General features: G+C 39.1%; 4 protein-coding genes, 1 non-coding gene and 2 pseudogenes across 5 annotated transcripts; 6 read left to right on the top strand and 1 right to left on the bottom strand.

Moving 5' to 3' along the window:
- Nucleotides 1-2,165: 2,165 nt before the first annotated feature.
- LOC110049951 (QRFP-like peptide receptor) lies at nt 2,166-4,638 on the top strand (annotated as a pseudogene).
- Nucleotides 4,639-5,707: 1,069 nt separating this feature from the next.
- Trnag-acc (transfer RNA glycine (anticodon ACC)) lies at nt 5,708-5,780 on the bottom strand. The gene has a single exon. It is a non-coding gene; the product is annotated as a tRNA-Gly (tRNA).
- Nucleotides 5,781-8,997: 3,217 nt separating this feature from the next.
- Nucleotides 8,998-10,202, top strand: LOC149115990 (QRFP-like peptide receptor). The gene has a single exon (XM_089285545.1). It carries the CDS (start codon nt 9,081-9,083, stop codon nt 10,110-10,112), a length of 1,032 nt encoding a protein of 343 aa, XP_089141671.1. The 5' UTR covers nt 8,998-9,080; the 3' UTR covers nt 10,113-10,202.
- Nucleotides 10,203-10,264: 62 nt separating this feature from the next.
- Nucleotides 10,265-13,225, top strand: LOC149115989 (QRFP-like peptide receptor; annotated as a pseudogene).
- A 7,547-nt stretch (nt 13,226-20,772) lies between these two features.
- On the top strand, nt 20,773-22,410 carry LOC149115988 (QRFP-like peptide receptor). The gene has a single exon (XM_089285543.1). The coding sequence runs from the start codon at nt 21,369-21,371 to the stop codon at nt 22,398-22,400; it is 1,032 nt and encodes a 343-aa protein (XP_089141669.1). The 5' UTR covers nt 20,773-21,368; the 3' UTR covers nt 22,401-22,410.
- A 715-nt stretch (nt 22,411-23,125) lies between these two features.
- On the top strand, nt 23,126-25,206 carry LOC149115987 (RYamide receptor-like). Its single transcript, XM_089285544.1, has 2 exons — nt 23,126-23,647; nt 24,072-25,206. The coding sequence occupies exons 1-2, from the start codon at nt 23,126-23,128 to the stop codon at nt 24,135-24,137; spliced, it is 588 nt and encodes a 195-aa protein (XP_089141670.1). The 3' UTR covers nt 24,138-25,206.
- Nucleotides 25,207-25,671: 465 nt separating this feature from the next.
- Nucleotides 25,672-27,295, top strand: LOC149115986 (RYamide receptor-like). The gene has a single exon (XM_089285542.1). It carries the CDS (start codon nt 26,179-26,181, stop codon nt 27,208-27,210), a length of 1,032 nt encoding a protein of 343 aa, XP_089141668.1. The 5' UTR covers nt 25,672-26,178; the 3' UTR covers nt 27,211-27,295.

The following is a 27,295-nucleotide window of genomic DNA, read 5'->3' as shown; positions in this document are numbered from 1 at the left end:
TTCACATACAGAAGGGACACCAATGTTATAGCCTGCGAACACAGTCGTATTTCCGGCTGTCTCTTGTCTCTAATTTTCGGCGAAGACATGGAAGCGACATCCGGAAATACGTCTGCATTCGAAGGCTACCAATGTTGTGACCATACAATATTGCCAAAGAGGTTTAAAATTAAGCACAGTTACTTTGTTAAAAATAATGACAAATTGAAATTGAAAAGCATCTTCGCAAAAAGAGTATTAGTAACTCAAATGTAACTTAAATGTCTCATGCGTGGTCAAAAGCATTAGCCACGCTCTTTCTTCAAAGGTTTTAGGTTTTTTTTTCTGTCGTACGAAGAAAATGAAATGGCAATACAATGCAAACAGTTTGTTACTTGACAATGGTTCGTTTTGTTGTTGTTGTTGTTGTTGTTGTTGTTGTTGTTGTTCTTAAACGGCGGACGGCTTTAACCTGGTGTTTTTGTCATCAAAAATTTATTCATTCGTTTTTATTTCATAATTTAATCATTATACCTCCTTATTACATGTACTTATTTATGTACGTATTTATTTAATTATGGTTCTAAAAGCGTGCACCCTCGAACATGAGCACTTATTCTTATGCGCGCAATATTTCTAACACTACCCAATGAGCAAGCTCTTGGCACTAACCAATGCATTAGTTTTTTTTACAATGTGAAGAGACTTATCTTTTTACTTGATGAATAGAAACCTCATTGCGCAGTCATACACTCTTTTTTATATAGAATATATAAAAGAGTAAATAATATGAATAAGAATAAGAATGTAAGAATATAAATAAGAATAATAAGAATAAAAATAATTAAGACTTTTTGTAAGAATATCGAGGCTGGAATTTTACGAAATTTTAAAAATATCTTACGACTAAACCCGAGGCTAAGATTTTGAAAAGAATATAATTTTATGTGTTGAAAATTTGGAAATACAATATAATTATATATTTTTAACTAAAACGTATAAAATTCTTCCTTTCTCAAAATTAAAAAGCAAAACTAGACAAAAATGAACAAAAACAGCACTAGCCGTACGTTCGATGCTAATAACATTTCTCCATGAAGTTATATGCGTTATATTAGGTTTCAATGCCTGCAAGCTGGCTCGAAAATCACTTTAACACCATCCAGACACCAAATACATTCGAAAACAGAAATGTCCTACGCTACAATCTAAGAATATTCACAAGACATTTTCAAATGATATCACGTAAAATGATGACGAAAATTTGGTGCGGAAAATTTGAAAAATGTTTTCTCGAATGAGAGAAAATGGCTTCAAGAAAGATCTTCCGGCACTTCCTCCACGCGAATTTTTTCATGTTTATATTATTATTAAGTAATCATACGGTTTTTCCTGTTCAATTTGGAACTAATTTGCACTTGTGAGTTTTTCGAAAAGCTGTAATTGCACTCGCCGAAGCAGCTTGTGCAATTTCAGCTTTCTGAAAAATTAAAAACTCACTCGTGCAAATTAATTCCAAATTGAACTCGAAACCGTATGATTACCTGCACAAATTGCACACATGTAAAAATGATTTAAAAAATCAATGTTCATGCGCAGAATTAGTAAAGAAAACGGTTGCAGAATTTTAATGGGGTAAAACATTTCTAAAACAATGGCTCGCTATGTGTTTTAAAATTCATACATTTTCCCACAAAATCACGGTTAAGTGCATATAATTATGTGAGATAAGTAGAATTAATTATAATTATGTGAGATAAGTAGGATTTTATGTGAAATGAGCAGAAGGAATATTGAAAAGCTGATATTCGTAATGAAAAATACTAGCCCAAAATCTTTGGGAATCAGCTCGAATTAACTTTTACATAAGGAGTCCAAGTTCTACATAAAACGTGTACCGTTTCAAAAAAAACATGAGAACAAAAATTGTGAATTTTGAAGAAGATGCGGCCCATACCTTTAAAGGTGATATATTTGTTTAAAAGCCGGCGAGTCATGTTTAAATTATTAATTCCTTGCGTTTTAGTGAATCAAGCTAAGTGATTTGTCTGGCCGCCTTCTTGACTGAGAAGAATATTATTAAATACAGCGGTTAATAAATTAATCTTAGATGAAAAAATATATTGTCTGCTAAAAAGCTGGCTTGAATAATGCCGAATGATCGGTGACAGCTGTTCAAAATTTTCTTCCCACTCAGCGAGAAAAAGTCATCAGGGCAACGGAAAGAAAAAGAACTGCGAATAACTGAAAAACAACGATGTCGGTAGCTTGGTTGAATACAACACTAAATGGAACACAGCCATCGAGCTGCCAGCATTCGACAGCAGAAAACATCGGAATAACTTCTGCTTATTGCCTCTTGATGGTTGTTTCGCTGGCTGGGAACACGTTCATTGGAATAATTGTCTACAAGACAGAAGGTATGAGAAAACCCATCAACTTTTTAATCGTAAACATGGCCATCTCTGATCTGCTGTATCCAATTTTGTATTCCCGCGTTTTCTATCAAGTTTGTATGTAGACTACTGGTTGATAAGTGGTCCTCTTGGCCAGGCCTTGTGTAAGCTTGTGCTCTTCTTCCAAGATATCTCCCTCTCTGTGTCACTGCAGAGTGTGGTTTTGATAGCAGTGGATCGATTTGGAGCTGTGGTATATCCCCTCCGTTCCCCACTCATCAGTTCAAAGCTGTGTCCGGTCTTCATTCTCGCCACTTGGATCGTCGCTAGTGCAGTCTTCTCCCCAGATCTAATCGCCTTCAACCTGGTCGAAAATCCAAGAGGGCTTGTGTGTAAAATGCAGTGGAACGACGCCTTCGGAGAGTCTTCTTTCTTACAAAATTACTTTGTATCAACGTTTGTGGTATTCCTTTATACTCCTTTAGTGTTGATAGCCATACTTTACATTATCATCTACGTAAAGCTTAAATCACAGAAGATTCCAGGAAATGACTCGATCAATGCTGGACGACAACGCCTTCTGAGGGAACGTAATGTGCTTAAGATGGCCGTTGTTGTTGTGTCAGGATTTGCAGTATGCTGGCTGCCCTTCGGTATCATAATCTTAGTCAGTCTCTTTAAGTGGGACCAGACTACAAAGTCGTCTTGTGGTGTCGGACATCTTCTTACTGTGGTCGCAATGATGACGCGCGCAAATTGTGCAATAAACCCTTGCATCTGTTTTATTTCAAGTGGAAATTATCGTAAAGGGCTTAAGAAATTGTTGAGATGCTCTTGACTCCAGGATTAAAAAATTAGTAAAATTTTGCTTAGAAATTGTCAAAACATCAAAGAAAAGTATTTGTATTTTTATTCGCTCAACATTCATCTGTATGGAAACACTCATGAGCCGGCAACCACAAGAGCCGCGCGTGTCTTTCTAATGGTCAATAAAGGAATTACAAACAGAATACTTCATGCCAGAGACATTTTCAGCATATCGTGAGCGTCAGAGACAAAGAAACATCTGAGCGCCCGACAGGATTCGAAGACATGACCTCCTAGATTCCAGCCTCTCGCTCTATTAAACTAATGAACTACGGAAGCTCAACGTGAGTTAGGAAATTATAAAACTTTCTGTTAAATTAACAGCGAATTTTAAGAACTTACTTGAGTCTAATTCTTACTGCAATGGTCTAAAAAGGACCACTGAAGCCAGATAAATAAAGATTGGCAAAATGGAAATAATAACAGAAACACGCAGGCCTTCTTAAGGAGGAGACTCCCATCGGATATTCCATAAATAAACACCTTTGTGTGTAACTTAACATGAAATAAATTATCTTATCTTATTTTTTTTTTCCGGGCTAAATTTAATTTAGAATCGTACGGCGGATGTTTTCCAACAGGGATATATAATTTATCAGAATTCTTGGACGGAAGACAAGATTGTCAGCTTTTAGTGGTAAACTGTTTATGTCTTGAAGAAAATGAAAATTTCCAACATTCTTCGACGCAATTTGCTGAAACTTCGTTGGTTAACCAATGTTGATAAGGAGAAAGCGTATACCAAGGAGAATTGAAACCGAAACCGGAGAACAGTGACGTCCTAAGGAAAGATTGGACTTTTACAGGCAAATATGTTTTTAATCTCTTTGACTCGATGGCTAATGCTTTTGGCCAATACAATTTTCCTGAATTTGTTGATTCCTTCATTTGTCGATTTCCTTATCCCGATGTACCCTCTATAAAGCTTTAGATTTGAATTGTGCTGAGGAAACATCGTTAGATGCACTGCCAATTTTATTAAAGTTGAAGTTAATTTTTAAGTTTAATGGGGTGGAGTATATTTGATGTATTAAGCACGATTTGAAAGTGAACTTAATAGGCGGATAATACATAAATATCCATTCTGATCATTCATGCTATTAAAGAGCCCTTTCAACCATGATTCTTGTGCAGTCCCCGCTTCAATAAAAGAATAGCTTTTACAGCGCTGGAAGTTTGAAATTGTTTGACATTAAGCTTATTAATTTTAAAAGTATGTACTGTCATTTTACTGAGTAGAAGACTTGAATTCAAAGATTTTAAGAGGGCATGTCCCCGATTCTTCCTGAAAAAACACATGTGAGCAGTGTTTTGAAGCTAAGAAAATTGGAAGAAGACTAGACTGGGGATAGAGAGCATGAAAGAAGCAAGTAAATCTGAGTGCAGGTTTGAAGAAGGCAACAAACAAGAAGTAATCATGTGCTAGAAATGAATTAAGGCTTTGTAATCTCAATACACCTATGTTGTCTAATAAGTTGTTGGCTTGTTCTACCGATACCCGAGTACCTGCTGCTCTAACAATTTCTACCCCCTTAGCTCCAGAAAATAGGAGTATCGTAAAATCCAAGTTTGTAGAACCGCCTGTGTCGACGAAGCGATTTTATGCATAATAAGAACGGCAAGATTCGTGTCACGTGATATAACGCTAACTGAGCAAGAGAACCTCGATAGATAACTTTCATTTTCTGGAAAGCTATGCTAATTTTTGTTGTTGTTGTTGTTGTTGTTTGTTTGTTTTTTAACCGTTCTCATTCTGGCACTGTTGCTGTCAAAACAAACAATCACTTTTGCAAATTTATGTTCAAGCCTGCCATTGTAGTTGACAGGTTAGTTTTCTGAGAAAACTGGAATAACTGAACACTGACAAGGTGAGGCGATACAACGAAAATGTCGGCAAACATCACAACGCTGAATGAAACACAAACATCGAGCTGCTACAATCCAGGAGCAGTAAAAATCGCACAAACTGTCGCTTGCTGCGTGGTTTCTCTCATTTCTTTGGCTAGAAACGCCGTCATCGGAATAATTGTCTACAGGGCGAAAACCATGAGACAACCCATCAACTTTATCATCGTAAACATGGCCATGTCTGATCTGCTGAATCCAATTTTTGCGATCTCTCGGGTGATACAAACGCCCTACAGACTCATGGTAGTAGTAGTAGTAGTAGTAGTATACTTTATTTACCCTTGGATTGTAGAGTAGCTTTAACAGCTAATATCTCCGAGCATTTCAACAGCACAATGAGCAAAGACCAGACCACAACACCGGGAACTTCGTGCCCTGCTCTTTACGATGAGTGTGTGGGTTCTTTAACGTCCCCTGCTGACCATAACAGTGAAGATGCAGGAGACGGGGCCTACGGTTTATCGTCCTTATCCGAGAAGACTAGAATATCTAACCATTTGCAGATGTCATTGCAAAGGCAGCATATTCTCCTCAGTTATTTGAAGACCCTGAGTGTTTGCCCGGTCTGGGGCTCGAACCCGAGACCTCCCGCACGGTAGTCCGACGCTCTACCAACTGAGCTAACCGGTCGGCGGTTAGCCGACCGGTTAGGGAGTCCTGGCTGATCGATGCCGGGTCCTCTTGGCGAGACCGGTCCATTTGCAAGCTAGTTACTTTCTCACCACATTTTTCCGCTGCTGTGTCTATTCAAAGCCTACTTAGTTCTGATAGCAGTGGATCGATTTGGAGCTGTGGTATATCCCCTCCGTTCCCCACTCATCAGTTCAAAGCTGTGCCCGTTCTTCATTCACGCCACTTGGAACGTCGCAATGGCTCTTATCTCTCCATATCTCTTCGCCTACAAACTTGTTCAATATACAGAAAGGTTTGTGTGTGAATTACATTGGAATGAAGTCGTTGGAGAGTCTTCATATTTTGATAATTATACAGTGTCAATTTTGGTTCCGTACCATTTTATCCCGTTGGTGTTGATAGCCATCATCTATCCCCAGCAAAGGGAGCGAAATGTGTGTTAAAGATGGCGATTGTCATTGTGTTTGTGGTATGCTGGCTGCCCCCCAGTATCTCGTGGTTTGTAAAATTCTTTGTATCGGGATTCATCATTTCATTTCATCATTTCATTTCATCATTTCATTTCATCATTTCATTTCATCATTTCATTTCATTTCTTAATAAAACCTACATTTTACAGTTGAACTGGCCCGCGGATAGCTATGGTAGTCTAAGCGATTCAACACGACTTGTGGCTTCAAATACTTCAAGTTTACCACTCGGCTTTTTATGACTAACGCAAGTTGTGCCATAACCTTTGCATCTGTTTTATTTTCAGTGGAAACCGTCGTCAAGGGTTAAAGAATCTTCTGGGATTCTTTTAAGCAGAGCAGTCTCAACGTAGTCGAAGAACAATATAAACCGGAACATACGAAAAGAAAAAGCTTTTAATAAGCGACCCAGTCTCTTAAAATTGAAAACGGTCGGAAGATCAAGTAAACTCTCTCCAAGTTATCTGACGTCTAAAGCAAATTGGGCCATAATTATATAACCATTCTGTCTATATTAATATTTAGTAGAAATTATCGTGAAGGGCTTAGAATCTAAGGTGAATGATTTTTAAACAGCGAGTAACTAATGACACCTCTGAACAGTAGAGAGCGTCAGTCATGTTACCTAGCGAACCTGAAAAACAGAGGAGAACAGAAAATAGACAAATAGAACACAGAAGCCATAGAACGTAGCGAGATTCCAGTTTGACCTGGTGTTCGCAGTCTTGTAGCTAGAACGGCTTTAACAACTACCTACAGAAATAAAAAGCAATTCAAATGATATCTTGCTCTAGCATGTCTAAAATGAATGAATTATAAAATAATGATTATGTTTTTAACTAGCTGTTTGCAAATTAAAGTCTTTATGACATGAAAAATAATTTCTGCTTATTTGAAAGGCCTTTCAAAATACAAAAGAATGGCGTTTTTTTTTCCTTTTTAATATTTATTTTCGTTTTAGAGATATTGACGTTTTTATAGCGGAGCTCCGGCGGCCCGAAGGGCCGCCAAGCGGAGCCCCATACTCATATAGGAAAGAAAAGGAAACCCATGAGTTGATTTTCTCATGGTTATCATGGCTAGCGGTATTGCTCGTGGGCGCGTACGCACGACGACGACGACGACGGCGGAGTTGCCCAACATGGCGGCCATACTCCAAATAATAGGTTGACAGAGACATGCATCCTTGGTTTACTGTGTACTTCCTTGATATTGGACATCCATGTTATGATCAATTTACACCTGTCAAAACAAGGTATCCGCTGACCAGTATCACGTGACCATATTGCGGGCTCAGGTTTACAGCTCCTCGAGGTCACGTGTTTTCTTGAAGTTGACCGCTGACTAAGTTCTGGTTGTCGATTGGATCGCGGGCTCATATTGGGTTATCGTGTTGGAAACAGGGCAGGATTGCTCGGAAGCCGGTTTACGCTAACCCAGGATTTAAAGTTAATGGAATTATAACTTTTTCTTCTATACAAATGTTTTTTGCTGTTTTGTTTTGTGTATATGTTGATTATTAAAACTCAAAACAGAAGGCCAAACAATATACAGAAACCTCACTGCAAAGTTAGAAAACTCAAATCAAAATTCTACCTTTTTCTGGGTTAGCCTAATCGGGCTTTGAACAACCCGGCCCAGGAGCTACGCTTTTAGGCTGGCCTAAATCTATATATCATGCTATGTATGCATGGTTTATATATACAACGAGTCTCTAGTTAATAAAAAGACTGAAATTACAAACAAAAACGAAAGTGAAATAAATAGCAATCATCAAAGATGATTAAACATCCTTTGTTCTCCCTGGCACTTCTTGATGAAAAATTTAATTCACAAACAATGAAAAATGAATAACAGAAAAATGAAAAGTTAACCGTCGACTGTTTGTCAGGCTTCAAGCCGGGCTGAAAAACAACCCAGCCAGCTATGCGGAGTTTTTCATTCTCTTGAGACGCAGAAAAAGTTGATCAGACTAGTAAGAAGTAGTAAGAAAGCAATTGAGCAGTTCTTTATTTGACATCAGTATTTAAACTTTCTGGTTTCTCCTTTTTTTTGAGAAAATCTAACTAAACGCCCTCCGTTCAGTCTCCCTTCTCCACCCAGATCCTTCTCTTTTTGTAAACAGGTGCAAACATGTTTTAAAGAAACTGACTCTCATGTGATAAAACCCAAACTGAAGCTGATTCTCAAGATATTAGCCATTGAAAACGTCGATCATCTGCAATGTACGGTTTGTATACCAGAAGTCTCTTGAATTTTTTTAATTAAAAGACTGAGCTGGATACTCGAAAAAAACTTCATGTCTCTGCAGAGTAAATTCGTTTTCGCGGAAGCCGTTGATTAGGTGGTTTATGCTTTTATTATACTGGACATTAAAATTTCTAACTTTAAACTCCGACAAGCAGTCTGTGTTCGTGCATCAGGATGATTGAATTAAGCTCGAGTGTTAAACATCCTGTGTGTTCTCCATGACTCATCTTGGTGGAAAATTTGATGGGCGACTGTTTATCACAGACTACAGAATAAAGTGAAATCAAAAGCTGTCAATCGCTACTTCGTCTGCCGCAGCAGTGACATGGCACAAACTGATAGGTCCCTTTATGTTGCTGTGGTAAGCACAGGTGACAAGCCGTAATTATTATCACAAATAGACAGTAGATCTGCCGTCGAGAAAATTTGCCAAATCGTTAAGTGATTTTCTTTCTCGCAAATGACGGCATCAGGCCAAATATTTATCCCTTCTTCGGTAGAACATAAACAGAGTGACGTTATTGCTACAGTGAACTGACACCAGAAGAAACGTTATTCATGAGCGTAAAAGTGGAAAATGTCGGAAAACGTGAACACAGTGATGAATGAAACACAGCCATCGGGCTGCTACTGGAATCATGGAGCAGGAAAAATTGGAATAACCCTTGCTTACTGCCTGGTTTTTCTTGTTTCGCTGGCTGGAAACACCGTCATCGGAATAATTGTCTACAAGACGAAAACCATGAGAAAACCAATCAACTTTTTCATTGTAAACATGGCCATGTCCGATCTGCTGTTTCCGATTTTCTTGATTCCTCGGGAAATTCAACTGCTCTACATAGACTCCTGGCTGATCGGTGGTCCTCTCGGCCAGGCCTTATGTAAGCTGGTAATCTTCTTATCCGATGTTTCCCTTTTTGTCTCTATTCTGAGCCTGGTTCTGATAGCAGTGGATCGATTTGGAGCTGTGGTATATCCCCTCCGTTCCCCACTCATCAGTTCAAAGCTGTGCCTGTTCTTTATCCTCGCCACTTGGATCGTCGCGATGGCTGTCCAATCCCCAAAGCTCTTCGCCTACAAACTTGTTGAATATCCAGGAGGGTTGCTGTGTGAGATGCGTTGGAATGAAGCCTTTGGAGCGTTCTCATTCATTGAAAATTATTACGTGTCAATTTTGGTTGTATTCATTATAAGCCCTTCGGTGTTGATAGCCATACTTTACATTATCATCTACCTAAAGCTCAAGTCACAGAAGATTCCAGGCGAGCGGTCAGCCAACTTTGGACAACAACGCCTGCATAGGAAGCGAAGTGTGTTAAAGATGGCCTTTGCTATTGTGTTAGGGTTTGCGGTATGCCAGTTGCCCCTCGGTATCTTCTGGTTTCTCTTCTTCTTTGCATCGGATATATGGTCTTGTGACTCCAAATACTTTATTATTGTTGCCTTTTTTATGGCTCGCACAAATTGTGCCTTAAATCCTTGCATCTGTTTTATTTTCAGTAGAAATTATCGTGAAGGACTTAAGCCTTTCTTAAGGTTAACGTGTTCCTTTAAAGGTGTCTCACGTCCAAGCGATGTAGCGCGTCCGGTTGCAACTGTAGATCCCTAAAGCCCATATCAATTTAAAGCTCATAGAGCTGGCTACCAAACTATACCAAGAATTGTCAAGCAAAATAAATTGTCTAATCTTAAAGGCAAAGGGAATTTTGTTTTCGTTATTTCGTAATTTTCAGTTTTCAGTTTGTTCCTCAGTTCCGGACCCAAAGCGCGAAAAGAAAAACGGGTCTACATTTTGCCGTATTCGATTGCAGTAAACAATTACAGAACATTTTCGAAACTGGATTAAAGATATGTTGAGTGATCGTATAGTATAGTGGTTCGAGACAGAAAAAAATTATAATGCGGACAACAAAAAACATGAGTGAAAATAAGCCCAACATTTCCCTGAGTTGAGGCTGAAAATTAGCGATCTTAAAATGTTTCAACTAATTTGAAGCTTCGGGATTACGTGGAATTTTGATCAATCTCATTGAGGACCAAGTGTAAAAAAAATTCATCTGGCATTTTTTTTTTTACTTGTTTAAAAGCCGGCGAGTCATGTTTAAATTATTCATTTCTTGCGTTTTAGTGATTTGTCTGGCCGCCTTCATGACTGACAAGAATATTATTAAATACAGTGGTTAATAAAACAATCTCAGATGAAAAAATATATTGTCTGCTAAAAAGCTGACTTGAATAATGCTGAATGATCGGTGACAGCTGTTCAAAATTTTCTTCCCACTCAGCGAGAAAAAGTCATCGGAGGAACGGGGAAAAAAAGAACTGCGAATAACTGAAAAACGAGCATGTCGGTAGCTTGGCTGAATACAACGCTAAATGGAACACAGCCATCGAGTTGCCAGCATTCGACAGCAGAAAACATCGGAATAACTTCTGCTTATTGCCTCTTGATGGTTGTTTCGCTGGCTGGGAACACGTTCATCGGATTAATTGTCTACAAGACGGAAAGTATGAGAAAACTCATCAACTTTTTCATCGTAAACATGGCCATGTCTGATCTGCTGTGTCCAATTTTTGTATTCCCGCGTTTTCTATCAAGTTTGTATGTAGACTACTGGTTGATAAGTGGTCCTCTTGGCCAGGCCTTGTGTAAGCTTGTGCTTTTCTTCCAAGATATCTCCCTCTCTGTGTCACTGCAGAGTGTGGTTTTGATAGCAGTGGATCGATTTGGAGCTGTGGTATATCCCCTCCGTTCCCCACTCATCAGTTCAAAGCTGTGCCGTTCTTCATTCTCGCCACTTGGATCGTTGCTAGTGCAGTCTTCTCCCCAGATCTAATCGCCTTCAACCTGGTCGAAAATCCAGGAGGGCTTGTGTGTAGCATGCAGTGGAACGACGCCTTCGGAGAGTCTTCTTCCTTACAAAATTACTTTGTAGTAACGTTTGTGGTATTCCTTTATTCCCCTTTAGTGTTGATAGCTACATTATCATCTATGTAAAGCTTAAATCACAGAAGATTCCAGGAAATGACTCGATCAATGCTGGACGACAACGCCTTCTGAGGGAACGTAATGTGCTTAAGATGGCCGTTGTTGTTGTGTCAGGATTTGCAGTATGCTGGCTGCCCTTCGGTATCATAATCTTAGTCAGTCTCTTTAAGTGGGACCAGACTACAAAGTCGTCTTGTGGTGTCGGACATCTTCTTACTGTGGTCGCAATGATGGCGCGCGCAAATTGTGCAATAAACCCTTGCATCTGTTTTATTTCAAGTGGAAATTATCGTAAAGGACTTAAGAAATTGTTGAAATGCTCTTGACTGCAGGATTTAAAAATTAGTAAAATTTTGCTTATAAATTGTCAAAACATCAAAGAAAAGTATTTTTTATTCGCTCAACACTGATCTGTATGGAAACACTCATGAGCAGGCAACCACAAGAGCCGCGTGTATCTCTCTAATGGTCAATAAAGGAGTTACAAACAGAATACTTCATGCCAGAGACATTTTCAGCATATCGTGAGCGTGAGACAAAGAAACATCTGAGCGACAGACAGGATTCGAAGCCATGACCTCCTAGATTCCACCTGTGTCGAGGAAGCGGTTTTCTGCATAATAAGAACGGCAAGGTTCGTGTCACGTGATATAACGCTAACTGAGCAATAGAACCTCCTCGATAGATAACTTTCATTTTTTGGAAAGCTATGCTAATTTTTGTTGCTGTTGTTGTTGTTGTTTGTTTTTTAACCGTTCTCTTTCTGGCACTGTTGCTGTCAAAACAAACAATCACTTTTGTAAATTTATGTTCAAGCCTGCCATTGTAGTTGACAGGTTAGTTTTCTGAGAAAACTGGAATAACTGAACACTGACAAGCTGAGACGTTACAACGAAAATGTCGGCAAACATCACAACGCTGAATGAAACACAAATATCGAGCTGCTACAATCCAGGAGCAGTAAAAATCGCACAAAACTGTCGCTTGCTGCGTGGTTTCTCTCATTTCGTTGGCTAGAAACACCGTCATCGAAATAATTGTCTACAGGGCGAAAACCATGAGACAACCCATCAACTTTATCATCGTAAACATGGCCATGTCTGATCTGCTGAATCCAATTTTTGCGATCTCTCGGGTGAAACTAACGCCCTCTACAGACTCATGGGAGTCCTAGCTGATCGATGGCCCTCTTGGCCAGACCGGTCCATTTACAAGCTAGTTACTTTCTCTCTGCTGTGTCTGTTCAAAGCCTACTTAGTTCTGATAGCAGTGGATCGATTTGGAGCTGTGGTATATCCCCTCCGTTCCCCACTCATCAGTTCAAAGTTGTGCCCGTTCTTCATTCTCGCCACTTGGATCGTCGCAATGGCTCTTATCTCTCCATATCTCTTCGCCTACAAACTTGTTCAATATACAGAAAGGTTTGTGTGTGAATTACATTGGAATGAAGTCGTTGGAGAGTCTTCATATTTTGATAATTATACCGTGCCAATTTTGGTTCCGTACCATTTTATCCCGTTGGTGTTGATAGCCATCATCTATCCCCAGCAAAGGGAGCGAAATGTGTGTTAAAGATGGCGATTGTCATTGTGTTTGTGGTATGCTGGCTGCCCCCCAGTATCTCGTGGTTTGTAAAATTCTTTGTATCGGGATTCATCATTTCATTTCATCATTTCATTTTATTTCTTAATAAAACCTACATTTTACAGTTGAACTGGCCCGCGGATAGCTATGGTAGTCTAAGCGATTCAACACGACTTGTGGCTTCAAATACTTCAAGTTTACCACTCGGCTTTTTATGGCTAACGCAAATTGCTGCCATGACCTTTGCATCTGTTTTATTTTCAGTGGAAACTGTCGTCAAGGGTTAAAGAATCTTCTGGGATTCTTTTAAGCAGAGCAGTCTCAACGTAGTCGAAGAACAATATAAACCTGAACATACGAAAAGAAAAAGCTTTTAATAAGCGACCCAGTCTCTTAAAATTGAAAACAGTCGGAAGATCAAGTAAACTCTCTCCAAGTTATCTGACGTCTGGAGCAAATTAGGCCATAATTATGTAAATCATTCTGTCTATATTAATATTTAGTAGAAATTATCGTGAAGGACTTAGAATCTCAGATGAGTGATTTTTAAACAGCGAGTAACTAATGACACCTCTAAATAGTAGAGAGCGTCAGGCGACCTGAAACGTTTAAACACAGGCGTGCGAGTGGGGGGGGCAGGGGGGTCGAGGGGGGCTGCAGCCCCCCAGCTACGAAAATTACGTAATTTTTCGGGCAAAACGCTCATGATTCGGGCAACGATACTTGAGAGAAAACATTACAAAATTCCAAAACTGTAAAAAAAAAAAGTTTCGACTTTTTATGCATTTCTGTGTGATTAGACGCCCGATCGGGAGTCTGTAGCTGTCAAGTGGTTTTTGAAGGGAGTTGGTGTAAAGACTACAATTTGTATCAGCTGCTGTGGCGCAGAGAAAAAAGTCGGGACAGCGGTCTTTCCTTTCCTTTCCGGCCTTTCCTTTTAGGTTTCAAGGCTTGTAAGTTACTTTCTCGGACATTTGCCTCGCAAGAAAGGACCTAGACTGAAATGATATGAGTCACCTAGGGTTTTCTGTTAGCTTCAAGTCGGTTAAATGTACGGTGGAAATCCATTACAAGGATATTATTTCCTTTCCCAATTTGCATCAACAAAACAAGGACACGAATCAAAGCCGGCAAACGAAGACCAACACTCTTGTTTTTGTGGAAGCTCCAAAAAGAGCCGTTTCGAATGTCTTAACCGATGTGTTGTTTTGATTTCTTTCTGGAATTTTTCTTTGGAGGTGTTTCTCTAGTACGTCCATGTTGTTTACCATCTTATTTACGTGGCTTCTGAATTCATGGAAGGCTTGCAGTATACGCTGCAAGTCTGCTGTGGCCAAAACCAGACATGTTGAAGGACTTCTAGCAATGCCTCATATCGCTCTTTGAACTTCTCGAGTGTGTCGAGAGGCTAGTCTCGAATATAGGATAGCTTCTTCATCCAAACGGTCCATCTTGAAACACAAATGTCTCTGTTGCTGATCAGCCGATCGCTGAACGAACGCCATGAAAGGAGGAACTTTTTCTTTTAATAAGTTTTAGATTTAAATCGACTGAGACTGTTGATAGAGGTCATTGAGTATAAAAGCTTTCAATATAACTATCTTTGTGAACGTTTTTGTTTTTCACGCATTTCCAGTGCGTTTGCATCCCGATTTCAACACTCACGCTTTTGGGCATTGCGTAATTTTTCGGGTAAGAAGCTCACCGCCCGCTCAAGTCCGAAGGCGCTCGTACGCCTATGTGTTTAAGAAAACGCTCCGAAATTTTGCAGAACGGTTTTAAATCTTTCTTTGGACACCGACTTTACAATCACTTTGTAAGCAATTCTGTAAACTCCATTTGTAATTTTCTTAAAATTCGCAGGAAGTTTCCCGTCGACCTAAACCATGTAAATAAGTATTATTTCAAAGACTACAGAATGGTTTTCTAACTGTTCTTTTGAAAACGCCTATACCACCATTTTTGATAGTAAGAAAATAAAAAATTTATTCTAAGAGGGTGATACATAACAGATTATTGATTGTTGTAATCACCTTGAGTGTCCGCAAGTTTCCCGTCAGGACCATAATTTTTATCTTCATACGATTCCCGCTCAAATTCAGTTTGTAAGTCTTAAGCTTTGATTTCTTTCTTCCGGGTTCAGGAAAACAAATTAATCGCTCTCCCTCGCCTTCCCTTCTTTTATTGTCGCCACTATTCTCTATCTCTGAGTCGAGAGTATTTTTATAAGCTGCGCCGAGTTGCCGTATTTCATATTGAGCAGGTGCGAAATGAATCGTTTAATTGCCTGCATCAGTGTTTGATATAGAAACCGTGAGCTGTTAACTCTGTCTTTGGTTGTCACCTTGAGAGTGGCGACAAAAAAAGAAAACTTTCTCGCGTTTTGTAAAAAACTTCAGTATCCAATCCTCAAGACATTTTCAGTGTAAAAAAAACATACACTAGACAAGCATGGTTTTGTATACTGCGAGTCTCTAGTTTGTTAAAAGACTGATTTGGATTCTACAGAAAACGTCATGACTCTCCAGAATAACCTCGTAACCGGCAGCCGTTGATGCGCGGTTTACCATATCATTATATTGGAGATTAAAATTTCTAAATTCAAACTCTGACGAGTAACAGGCTCTGCTTGGGCACCAGGAGTTTTTTTATTGAGCTTGGGCGAGAGTGTAATTTTAATGTTAAATATCCTGTGTTCTCACTGACTCATCTTCAGATGGAAAATGAGATTCAAGGCAAACAAATAACAGAAAGAAGAAAATTAACGAATTGTTTGTCATGTTTCAAGCCGAGCTGAAAAACAACCCAGCCACATGTCTTTTACAAAACATTTTAGAACATTGTCTGCTGCTAGTTTCTTCGGCCTTAAGATAAGAAATAAAAAGCGATTCGTGGCGCAAGTTGATAAGTTACTTTCACTTTCGCCTTAAAGATGGAACATGAATAGAGTGACGCTACAAGTGAAGACCACCAAGATTTGAGCATAACAGCGAAGAACGAAACTGAACGACTATTATCAGGAAAACCTTAATACAACGATGAATGGAACACAGCCATTGAGCTGCTCCAGCAATCCTACAGCAGAAACAATCGGAAAAACTTTAACTTACTGCCTGATTTTTCTTGTTTCGTTGGCTGGGAACACCGTCATCGGAATAATTGTCTACAAGACGAAAACCATGAGAAAACCCATCAACTTTTTAGTCGTAAACATGGCCACGTCCGATCTGCTTTTACCCATTTTTTTTGTTCCCTTCTGAGATTCAAAGCCTCTTTATAGACTCCTGGCTGATCGGTGGTCCTCTTGGCCAGGCCTTATGTAAGCTGGTTTACTTCTTAACAGATAGTCTCCACTGCTGTGTCTGTTCAGAGCCTCAACTTGTTTTGATAGCAGTGGATCGATTTGGAGCTGTGGTATATCCCCTCCGTTCCCCACTCATCAGTTCAAAGCAGTGCCCGTTCTTCATTCTCACCACTTGGATCGTCCCGTTGGCTATCTACCCCATATTTCTTCGGCTTGAAACTTGTTAAATGTCCGGGAGGACGGGTTAGTATCTTCCTTTGGTATGAAGCTTTCCCAGAGTCCTCGTCCCACGAGAATTACTTCGCGTCAGTTATGGTAGCCCTCTGTTTTATCCCGTTGCTGTCGATAGCCATACTTTACATTATCATCTATCTAAAGCTCAAGTCACACAAAATTCCAGGCGAGCACTCGGTTGCCTCTTTCATGTCCGAAGCAAATTGTGCCATAAATCCTTGCATCTGTTTTATTTTCAGTAGAAATTATCGTGAAGGACTTAAGACTCTCTTAAGTTAAATGATTTTTAAGCAGCGCAGGAATTGATCACGCTCGGTTGTCCTTCAGTCATTCTTCAGTCGACCTGAAACGTTTAAAAAACGTTAATTTAAAACTGCTTTCTTATTTCAGCGGAGCTCCTGCGGGCCGATAAGGCGCGCGAGCGGATCTGATCCTCATACCTTAGAAAATTTGGTAACCCATCGATCTGAAAAATTTTGGTTGTCACGTGACTGTCCGTACGTACGTCCGTACGCCAATACCTCGAAAACTAAGAGAGTAGCATCACTACTATAGCTACATCTTTGATTTTGAGCGTCCACGCTATTGTTAATTGACAGCTGTCACAACAAGCTATCCGCTGACCAGTGTCACGTGACTACATCGCGGGCGCAGGTTTAGAGCTCATCGAGTCACGTTATTTCTCTGGGGGAGAGGGAAGGAGTACTCGCAAATGCAAAATTTCCGCGCAAATTAACCCCTGGCGCGTTGTTGACTTTTCCTCTGACATATTCCTTGTACAATCATCTCTTGGAAAGTCCCTGATATATTGCGTCCGTAATTTCTACAATCTTGGTTAGGCTTGTTGGGTATAGTTTGTTAAAATTTAACTGGAAAAATAGCAAAACCACACGCTGAACAATTACATGCACCCAATTGATCATTTTTTGAGTTTCTGATCCATATCTTAAAGATACTTTGCACAACGGTTTTAATCCACTCTGTTTAGCTATTCTGTAAACTCCATTAAAAGTGTAATTTTTTGGTTTAAATTCATGACAAATTTGTTCGCTGTCTTGTAAACGGTGTAAACAATATTTATTTCAACGCTGCTATTTAATATATGGACGCTTGATTAACTTGATAGAACGGTTGTTTATATATGTCTTCGTTTGTAGATATTTGTAGCTATCTCGTCTACAAATTTCTTTATTAGGGAGCAATAAAGTGCGTGAAAACATCAATACGGTATTGATTATTGAAGTCCGATTTTCTTTCCACAGCCATTCTATGTAAGCTCTCTTTCTCTCCTTTTTTATCGCCACTGTTCTCTTTCTTCGACTGGACATTATTTTGATAAGCTGCATTTGTACAACAAACTTTATTTATCTTACAACAAACCGTGCATTTTCAACAAGCCAAGTCTGAAACTAATTAATTCTCAAGACAATCAGCCTTACAAGGCAAATGCAATCGGTTACATACTACATGCTAGTCCATTCCCTAGGATGATAAACCTGCATATTTGAGAAAACATCCTGGGTTTGCCCCCGGATGAGCTCATCATGAGTCAAGTGTTTCTGAAACAGTCCTGCTGGTTATTTTTTTTGTTTTGTTGGCAGGCCTCTAAGATGCAAATTACGAGTCCCTTTTTGTCTTTTCATTTTTTAGAATTTCTCTTTCTACTCGGAGGTTTTACTGATACTAGCTATTCGATGTCAAGGCAATCAGTCTTACAAGTATTTACAAGGCACTTGCGATCATTTATATACTGGGAGACTAACTTGCATGTCTAAGACTTAACCTGCTGGTTTGCCCTCTGCTGGGCTCATTAGAAACGTGCTGGTTCCAGTTGTTTATGGAGCAGTCTTACTAGTCATTGCTTTTGTTTTATAATACTGGGCTCTGAAAAGCAAATTGCGAGTTCCTCTTTGTTTTCTGAATTTTATTTTAGAATTATTCTTTCTATTTGGATGTTTTACATCGTAGTTTGATATTTTTCCATGTCATGTATTAATCAGGCGTTTGTTGATAGAGTGAGAAGCCTGAACAGGAAGCTTCTGTCAGTCACTCGCGCGTTCAGTGCCCAGATGTTTTCCGTTCAGGCACGAACTTTTTACTTCATGCGATTTTCACCATGCTGACAATAACAGCAATTATCAATCACACAGTCGACCCTCAGAGCAAGAAGTCTTGAAAAACAACAATTTTGGGGGGATGCTTATGATCTCCGCCTCTTTGCCACAAGCTGCACGCAAAATAACTTGGGACTTAATTCTCAGTTGTCGCTAAATTCAAGAATCATCGAACATGCATCTTGTTAGAATATATCCCTGCTCATCCGATAAAACTTTCGCTGAGTCAGAAACGGAGAATTCCTCGAAATCCTGCTTAATTTTTAACGGTATCAGTTTCCATAGACAAATTTGAAAATTCACAAAAAAAAACCTTGTTTTCATGAATTTGTGAAAAAATAATGACGATGTTTGTTGGATTTGTTAACGGTAATTTGAGTGCATGAATGACCACACAAAAAATACAGACTCACAGTCCTTTTTACACATATTTTATTTGGGACTACGGACTGATCAACACTTAACCCGTTTTAGTTCGTGGGAGAGGTGTGGACACGAAGCGCCGGAGCTGATTTCAAACTTTATTTCAATTATTTAAAAATAATATTCCATTTATAGCGGTTAAACTTTCTGACTTTTCACAAAATTATGCAGAGAGAATTTTGGTGTGTCAGTTATTTGGTCACGTCACTTGACTTTTTTGTGGCAAAATCATGTTTTTAAAGGGGGTTTCCTCAAACTTGAGAGGTCTTATTTCCTTTGAGGTTCCGCGCCAAAACAAAGCACATGCGTGTAAAATCCCACCAGCTATGGAGGCTAATTCTAACCAGGTGCAAGACTGTGTTAATAAAATTTTGCGGTCTCTTGAAAAAGGCTATTGAATTTAAAGGACAGTGTGATATTACTTAAAACAACAAGCTAAGAGTTTACAGGGTTAGCATTAACTAAACAAATGAGGAGAAATTTTCCTTAAGAGAGGCGCGAAATTGCTAATTAAGCTGTTAGTGATCAATGTTCTCGTTGAATTAGCTATGTTAGAGTTAGAATGAAACAAAATCAGAAAGCAAATAAATTCAGTAGTTTATTATTTTTGAAAAGGCAGGCAGAGAACGTTTAGGAAAAAAAGCTAGAGCAGTAAAATAAATAATCTTTTACGCTAACAATTCAGGTGACAGTAGCTTTATTTGGAAAACAGAAGAATTGAAATTATATACCCTGCAAAATTAAGTTTTAGGTAACTACTCTATGATACGTTGGTGTTTTATCAGATGTTACCGTCAAATTATTTTAAGGCGGTGAGGTTTTTGTTGGCTTAGTTTTCTCAGATAAGAAAAATACCTATAAACTGAAGCTTAACTAAGTCACCGTTTGTTTACTGTGTCGGAGTCACATATGAACAGGAAGCTTGTTTCAATCATTTGCACGATGTTATCACGTGGGACTCTCAAACATTTTCCATGCTGCAGACACCTGCTTTAATTACAACTTAAAACTCAAACTGGAATATTCTCGACTGAAAAAGAATTGGTACTCTTATAAAGAAAAAGCCAGGAGGAAAAACATAAAACACCTTCCATGTTACCTAGCGAACCTGAAAAACAGAGAAGAACAGAAAATAGACAGATAGAACACAGAAGCCATAGAGCATAGAGGGGTTCCAGTTGACCTGGTGTTCGCAGTCTTTAACGGCTTTAACAACTGCTTACAGAAATAAAAAAGCAATTCAAATGATATCTTGTTCTAGCTTGTCTAAAATAAACGAATTATAAAATAATAATTATGTTTTTAACCAGCTGTTTGCAAATTAAGCGGAGTTTTTCATTCTCTTGAGACACGCTTGTTGATCACACTTGTAAGAAGTAGTGAGAAAGCAATTGAGCAGTTCTTTATTTGACACCAAAATTTATACTTTCTGGTTTCTCCGTTTTTTGAGAAAATCTAACTAAACACCCTCTCCTCTCCCGTCTCCACCCAGATCCTTCTCTTTTTGAAGACAGGTGCAAACACTTTATAAAGAAACTGAAACTCATGTGATAAAACCCAAACTGAAGCTGATCCTCAAGATATTAATTAGCCATTGAAAACGTCGATCATCTGCAATGCACGGTTTGTATACCAGGAGTCTCTTAAATTATTTTATTTAAAAGACTAAGTTGGATACTCGAAAAAACTTTATGTCTGTACAGTTAATTCGTTTGCGCGGCAGCCGTTGACTAGGTGGTTTACGCTGTCATTATATTGGACATCAAAATTTCTAAATTTAAACTCTGACAAGCAGTCTCTGCTCGAGCATCAGGATGACTGAATTGAGCTCGAGTGTTGAACATCCTGTGTGTTCTCCATGACTCACCTTGATCGAAAATTTGATGGGCGACTGTTTATCACAGACTACAGAATAAAGTGAAAACAAAAGTTGTCAATCGCTACTTCATCTGACGCAGCAATGACATGGCACAAACTGATAGGTCACTTTATGTTGATGTGGTAAGTACAGGTGACAAGCCGTAATTATTATCACAAATAGACAGTGGATCTGCCGTCGAGAAAATTTGCCAAATCGTTAAGTGATTTTCTTTCGCGCAAATGACGGCATCAGGCCAAACATTTATCCCTTCTTCGGTAGAACATAAACAGAGTGACGTTATTGCTACAGTGAACTGACACCAGAAGAAACGTTATTCGTGAGCGTAAAAGTGGAAAATGTCGGAAAACGTGAACACAGTGATGAATGAAACACAGCCATCGGGCTGCTACTGGAATCATGGAGCAGGAAAAATTGGAATAACCCTTGCTTACTGCCTGGTTTTTCTTGTTTCGCTGGCTGGAAACACCGTCATCGGAATAATTGTCTACAAGACGAAAACCATGAGAAAACCAATCAACTTTTTCATTGTAAACATGGCCATGTCCGATCTGCTGTTTCCGATTTTCTTGATTCCTCGGGAAATTCAACTGCTCTACATAGACTCCTGGCTGATCGGTGGTCCTCTTGGCCAGGCCTTATGTAAGCTGGTAATCTTCTTATCTGATGTTTCCCTTTTTGTCTCTATTCTGAGCCTGGTTCTGATAGCAGTGGATCGATTTGGAGCTGTGGTATATCCCCTCCGTTCCCCACTCATCAGTTCAAAGCTGTGCCTGTTCTTTATCCTCGCCACTTGGATCGTCGCGATGGCTGTCCAATCCCCAAAGCTCTTCGCCTACAAACTTGTTGAATATCCAGGAGGGTTGCTGTGTGAGATGCGTTGGAATGAAGCCTTTGGAGCGTTCTCGTTCATTGAAAATTATTACGTGTCAATTTTGGTTGTATTCATTATAAGCCCTTCGGTGTTGATAGCCATACTTTACATTATCATCTACCTAAAGCTCAAGTCACAGAAGATTCCAGGCGAGCGGTCAGCCAACTTTGTACGACAACGCCTGCATAGGAAGCGAAATGTGTTAAAGATGGCCTTTGCTATTGTGTTAGGGTTTGCGGTATGCCAGTTGCCCCTCGGTATCTTCTGGTTTCTCTTCTTCTTTGCATCGGATATATGGTCTTGTGACTCCAAATACTTTATTATTGTTGCCTTTTTTATGGCTCGCACAAATTGTGCCTTAAATCCTTGCATCTGTTTTATTTTCAGTAGAAATTATCGTGAAGGACTTAAGGCTTTCTTAAGGTTACCGTGTTCCTTTAAAGGTGTCTCACGTCCAAGCGATGTAGCGCGTCCGGTTGCAACTGTAGATCCCTAAAGCCCATATCAATTTAAAGCTTATACAGCTGGCTACCAAACTATACCAAGAATTTTCAAGCAAAATAAATTGTCTAATCTTAAAGTCAAAGGGAATTTTGTTTTCGTCATTTCGTAATTTTCAGCTTGTTCCTCAGTTCCGGATCCAAAGCGCAAAAAAAAACGGGTCTACATTTTGCCGTATTCGATTGCAGTAAACAATTACAGAACATTTTCGAAATTGGATTAAAGATATGTTGAGTGATCGTATAGTATAGTGATTCGAGATAGAAAAAAATTATAATGCGGACAACAAAAAACATGAGTGAAAATAAGCCCAACATTTCCCTGAGTTGAGGCTGAAAATTAACGATCTTAAAATGTTTCAACTAATTTGAAGCTTCGGGATTACGTGGAATTTTGATCAATCTCATTGAGGACCAAGTGTAAAAAAAATTCATCTGGCATGTTTTTTTATTTGTTTAAAAGCCGGCGAGTCATGTTTAAATTATTCATTTCTTGCGTTTTAGTGATTTGTCTGGCCGCCTTCATGACTGAGAAGAATATTATTAAATACACTGGTTAATAAAACAATCTCAGATGAAAAAATATATTGTCTGCTAAAAAGCTGACTTGAATAATGCTGAATGATCGGTGACAGCTGTTCAAAATTTTCTTCCCACTCAGCGAGAAAAAATCATCGGAGGAACGGGAAAAAAAAGAACTGCGAATAACTGAAAAACGAGCATGTCGGTAGCTTGGCTGAATACAACGCTAAATGGAACACAGCCATCGAGTTGCCAGCATTCGACTGCAGAAAACATCGGAATAACTTTTGCTTATTGCCTCTTGATGGTTGTTTCGCTGGCTGGGAACACGTTCATCGGATTAATTGTCTACAAGACGGAAAGTATGAGAAAACTCATCAACTTTTTCATCGTAAACATGGCCATGTCTGATCTGCTGTGTGTAATTTTTGTATTCCCGCGTTTTCTATCAAGTTTGTATATAGACTACTGGTTGCTAAGAGGTCCTCTTGGCCAGGCCTTGTGTAAGCTTGTGCTTCTCTTCCAAGATATCTCCATCTGTGTCACTGCAAAGTGTGGTTCTGATAGCAGTGGATCGATTTGGAGCTGTGGTATATCCCCTCCGTTCCCCACTCATCAGTTCAAAGCTGTGCCCGTTCTTCATTCTCGCCACTTGGATCGTCGCAATGGCTCTTATCTCTCCATATCTCTTCGCCTACAAACTTGTTCAATATACAGAAAGGTTTGTGTGTGAATTACATTGGAATGAAGTCGTCGGAGAGTCTTCATATTTTGATAATTATACCGTGTTAATTTTGGTTCCGTACCATTTTATCCCGTTGGTGTTGATAGCCATCATCTATCGCCAGCAAAGGGAGCGAAATGTTTCAAAGATGGCGATTGCCATTGTGTTTGTGGTATGTTGACTGCCCCCCAGTATCTCATAGTTTGTAAAATTCTTTGTGTCGGGATTCATCATTTCATTTCATCATTTCATTTTATTTCTTAATAAAACCTACATTTTACAGTTGGACTGGCCCGCGGATAGCTATGTTAGTCTAGGCGATTCAACACGACTTGTGGCTTCAAATACTTCAAGTTTACCACTCGGCTTTTTATTGCTAACGCAAATTGTGCCATAACCTTTGCATCTGTTTCATTTTCAGCGGAAACTGTCGTCAAGGGTTAAAGAATCTTCTGGGATTCTTTTGAGCAGAGCAGTCTCAACGTAGTCAAAGAACAATATAAACTGGAACATACGAAAAGAAAAAGCTTTTAATAAGCGACCCATGCAGTCTCTTAAAACTGAAAACGGTCGGAAGATCAAGTAAACTCTCTCTAAGTTATCTGACGTCTAAAGCAAATTGGGCCATAATTGTATAATCATTCTGTCTATATTAATATTTAGTAGAAATTATCGTGAAGGACTTAGAATCTAAGGTGAATGATTTTTAAACAGCGAGTAACTAATGACACCTCTGAACATTAGAGAGCGTCAGTCATGTTACCTAGCGAACCTGAAAAACAGAGGAGAACAGAAAATAGACAGATAGAACACAGAAGCCATAGAACGTAGCGGGATTCCAGTTTGACCTGGTGTTCGCAGTCTTGTAGCTAGAACGGCTTTAACAACTACCCACAGAGATAAAAAGCAATTCAAATGATATCTTGCTCTAGCTTGTCTAAAATAAATGAATTATAAAATAAAGATTATGTTTTTAACCAGCTGTTTGCAAATTAAAGTGTATATGACATGAAAAATAATTTCTGCTTATTTGAAAGGCCTTCCAAAATACAGAAGAATGGCGACTTTTTCTTTTTTGAAATATCTATTTTCGTTTTAGAGATATTGACGTTTTTATATCATGCAAATTAGAGTACTGATGACGTCCTATTGTTTCCAACTAAAAAATGGTAAAATAATGAATAAACAAGATCTCTAGAAATATTTAAGCAGTGTTCTTAAAACTTGGCACCACAAATGTGCATCACAAAAAAAAAACAAATGGACTTTCTTTCAGTTATTCATAAACTGCACGGGTGCAAACATTGTTTAAAAGTCCTGCAACAAACTTCAGTATCTAATCCTCAGTGTAACAAATCATATGCTATGTATGCATGGTTTATATATACAACGAGTCACTAGTTAATAAAAAGACTGAAATTATAAACAAAAACGAAAGTGAAATAAATAGCAATCATCAAAGATGATTAAACATCCTTTGTTCTCCCTGGCACTTCTTGATGAAAAATTTAATTCACAAACAATGAAAAATGAATAAAAGAAAAATGAAAAGTTAACGACTGTTTGTCATGCTTCAAGCCGGGCTGAAAAACAACCCAGCCAGCTATGCGGAGTTTTTCATTCTCTTGAGACACAGAAAAAGTTGATCAGACTGGTAAGAAGTAGTAAGAAAGCAATTGAGCCGTTCTTTATTTGACATCAGTATTTAAACTTTCTGGTTTCTCCTTTTTTTATTTAGAAAATCTAACTAAACGCCCTCCCTTCAGTCTCCCGTCTCCACCTAGATCCTTCTCTTTTTGTAAACAGGTGCAAACATGTTTTAAAGAAACTGACTCTCATGTGATAAAACCCAAACTGAAGCTGATACTCAAGATATTAATTAGCCATTGAAAACGTCGATCATCTGCAATGCACGGTTTGTACACCAGAAGGCCCTTGAATTTTTTTAATTAAAAGACTGAGCTGGATGCTCGAAAAAAAGTTCATGTCTCTGCAGAGTAAATTCGTTTGCGCAGCAGCCGTTGATTAGGTGGTTTACGCTGTCATTATATTGGACATTAAAATTTCTAAATTTAAACTCCGACAAGCAGTCTCTGTTCGGGCATCAGGATGATTGAACTGAGCTCGAGTGTTGAACATCCTGTGTGTTCTCCATGACTCATCTTGGTGGAAAATTTGATGGGCGACTGTTTATCACAGACTACAGAATAAAGTGAAATCAAAAGCTGTCAATCGCTACTTCATCTGGCGCAGCAGTGACATGGCACAAGCTGATAGGTCCCTTTCTGTTGGTGTGGTAAGCACAAGTGACAAGCCGTAATTATTATCACAAGTAGGCAGTGGATCTGCCGTCGAGGAAATTTGCCAAATTGTAAAGTGATATTTTTTCGCGCAAATGACGGTATCAGGCCAAACATTTATTCCTTCTTCGGTAGAACATAAACAGAGTGACGTTATTGCTACAGTGAACTGACACCAGAAGACACGTTATTCGTGAGCATAAAAGTGGAAAAAGAAACTGAACGACTATGTCGGAAAACGTGAACACAGTGATGAATGAAACACAGCCATCGGGCTGCTACTGGAATCATAGAACAGGAAAAATTGGAATAACCTTTGCTTACTGCCTGGTTTTTCTTGTTTCGTTGGCTGGAAACACCGTCATCGGAATAATTGTCTACAAGACGAAAAGCATGAGAAAACCAATCAACTTTTTCATTGTAAACATGGCCATGTCCGATCTGCTGTTTCCGATTTTCTTGATTCCTCGGGAAATTCAACTGCTCTACATAGACTCCTGGCTGATCGGTGGTCCTCTTGGCCAGGCCTTATGCAAGCTGGTAACCTTCTTACCTGATGTTTCCCTTTTTGTCTCTATTCTGAGCCTGGTTCTGATAACAGTGGATCGATTTGGAGCTGTGGTATATCCCCTCCGTTCCCCACTCATCAGTTCAAAGCTGTGCCTGTTCTTTATCCTCGCCACTTGGATCGTCGCGATGGCTGTCCAATCCCCAAAGCTCTTCGCCTACAAACTTATTGAATATCCAGGAGGGTTGCTGTGTGAGATGCGTTGGAATGAAGCCTTTGGAGCGTTCTCATTCATTGAAAATTATTACGTGTCAATTTTGGTTATATTCATTATAAGCCCTTCGGTGTTGTTAGCCATACTTTACATTATCATCTACCTAAAGCTCAAGTCACAGAAGATTCCAGGCGAGCGGTCAGCCAACTTTGGACAACAACGCCTGCATAGGAAGCGAAATGTGTTAAAGATGGCCTTTGCTATTGTGTTAGGGTTTGCGGTATGCCAGTTGCCCCTCGGTATCTTCTGGTTTCTCTTCTTCTTTGCATCGGATATATGGTCTTGTGACTCCAAATACTTTATTATTGTTGCCTTTTTTACGGCTCGCGCAAATTGTGCCCTAAATCCTTGCATCTGTTTTATTTTCAGTAGAAATTATCGTGAAGGACTTAAGGGTTTCTTAAGGCTACCGCGTTCGTTTAAAGGTGTCTCACGTCGAAGAGATGTGGTGCGTCCGGTCGAAACTGTAGATATCTAAAGCCCTATATCAAATTAAAGCTTATAGAGCTGGCTACCAAACTATACCAAGAATTCTCAAGCAAACTAAATTGTCGAATCTGAAA

Source organism: Orbicella faveolata, unplaced genomic scaffold (genome assembly GCF_042242905.1).
Source record: "Orbicella faveolata isolate gen_17 unplaced genomic scaffold, um_ofav_v1 contig_13, whole genome shotgun sequence".
NCBI lineage: Eukaryota > Metazoa > Cnidaria > Anthozoa > Scleractinia > Merulinidae > Orbicella > Orbicella faveolata.
Note: the sequence above shows the minus strand (reverse complement) of the source record. Positions and strands in the feature narration are given on the sequence as shown.

Bases quoted from the DNA above. Each gene is read 5' to 3' on its own strand.
- LOC149115990 (XM_089285545.1), top strand. From the start codon at position 9,081: ATGTCGGAAAACGTGAACACAGTGATGAATGAAACACAGCCATCGGGC.
- LOC149115986 (XM_089285542.1), top strand. From the start codon at position 26,179: ATGTCGGAAAACGTGAACACAGTGATGAATGAAACACAGCCATCGGGC.
- LOC149115988 (XM_089285543.1), top strand. From the start codon at position 21,369: ATGTCGGAAAACGTGAACACAGTGATGAATGAAACACAGCCATCGGGC.
- LOC149115987 (XM_089285544.1), top strand. From the start codon at position 23,126: ATGTCGGTAGCTTGGCTGAATACAACGCTAAATGGAACACAGCCATCG. The intron at 23,648-24,071 runs GTTTGTGTGTGA...TTTCATTTTCAG, and splicing joins CTTGTTCAATATACAGAAAG to CGGAAACTGTCGTCAAGGGT.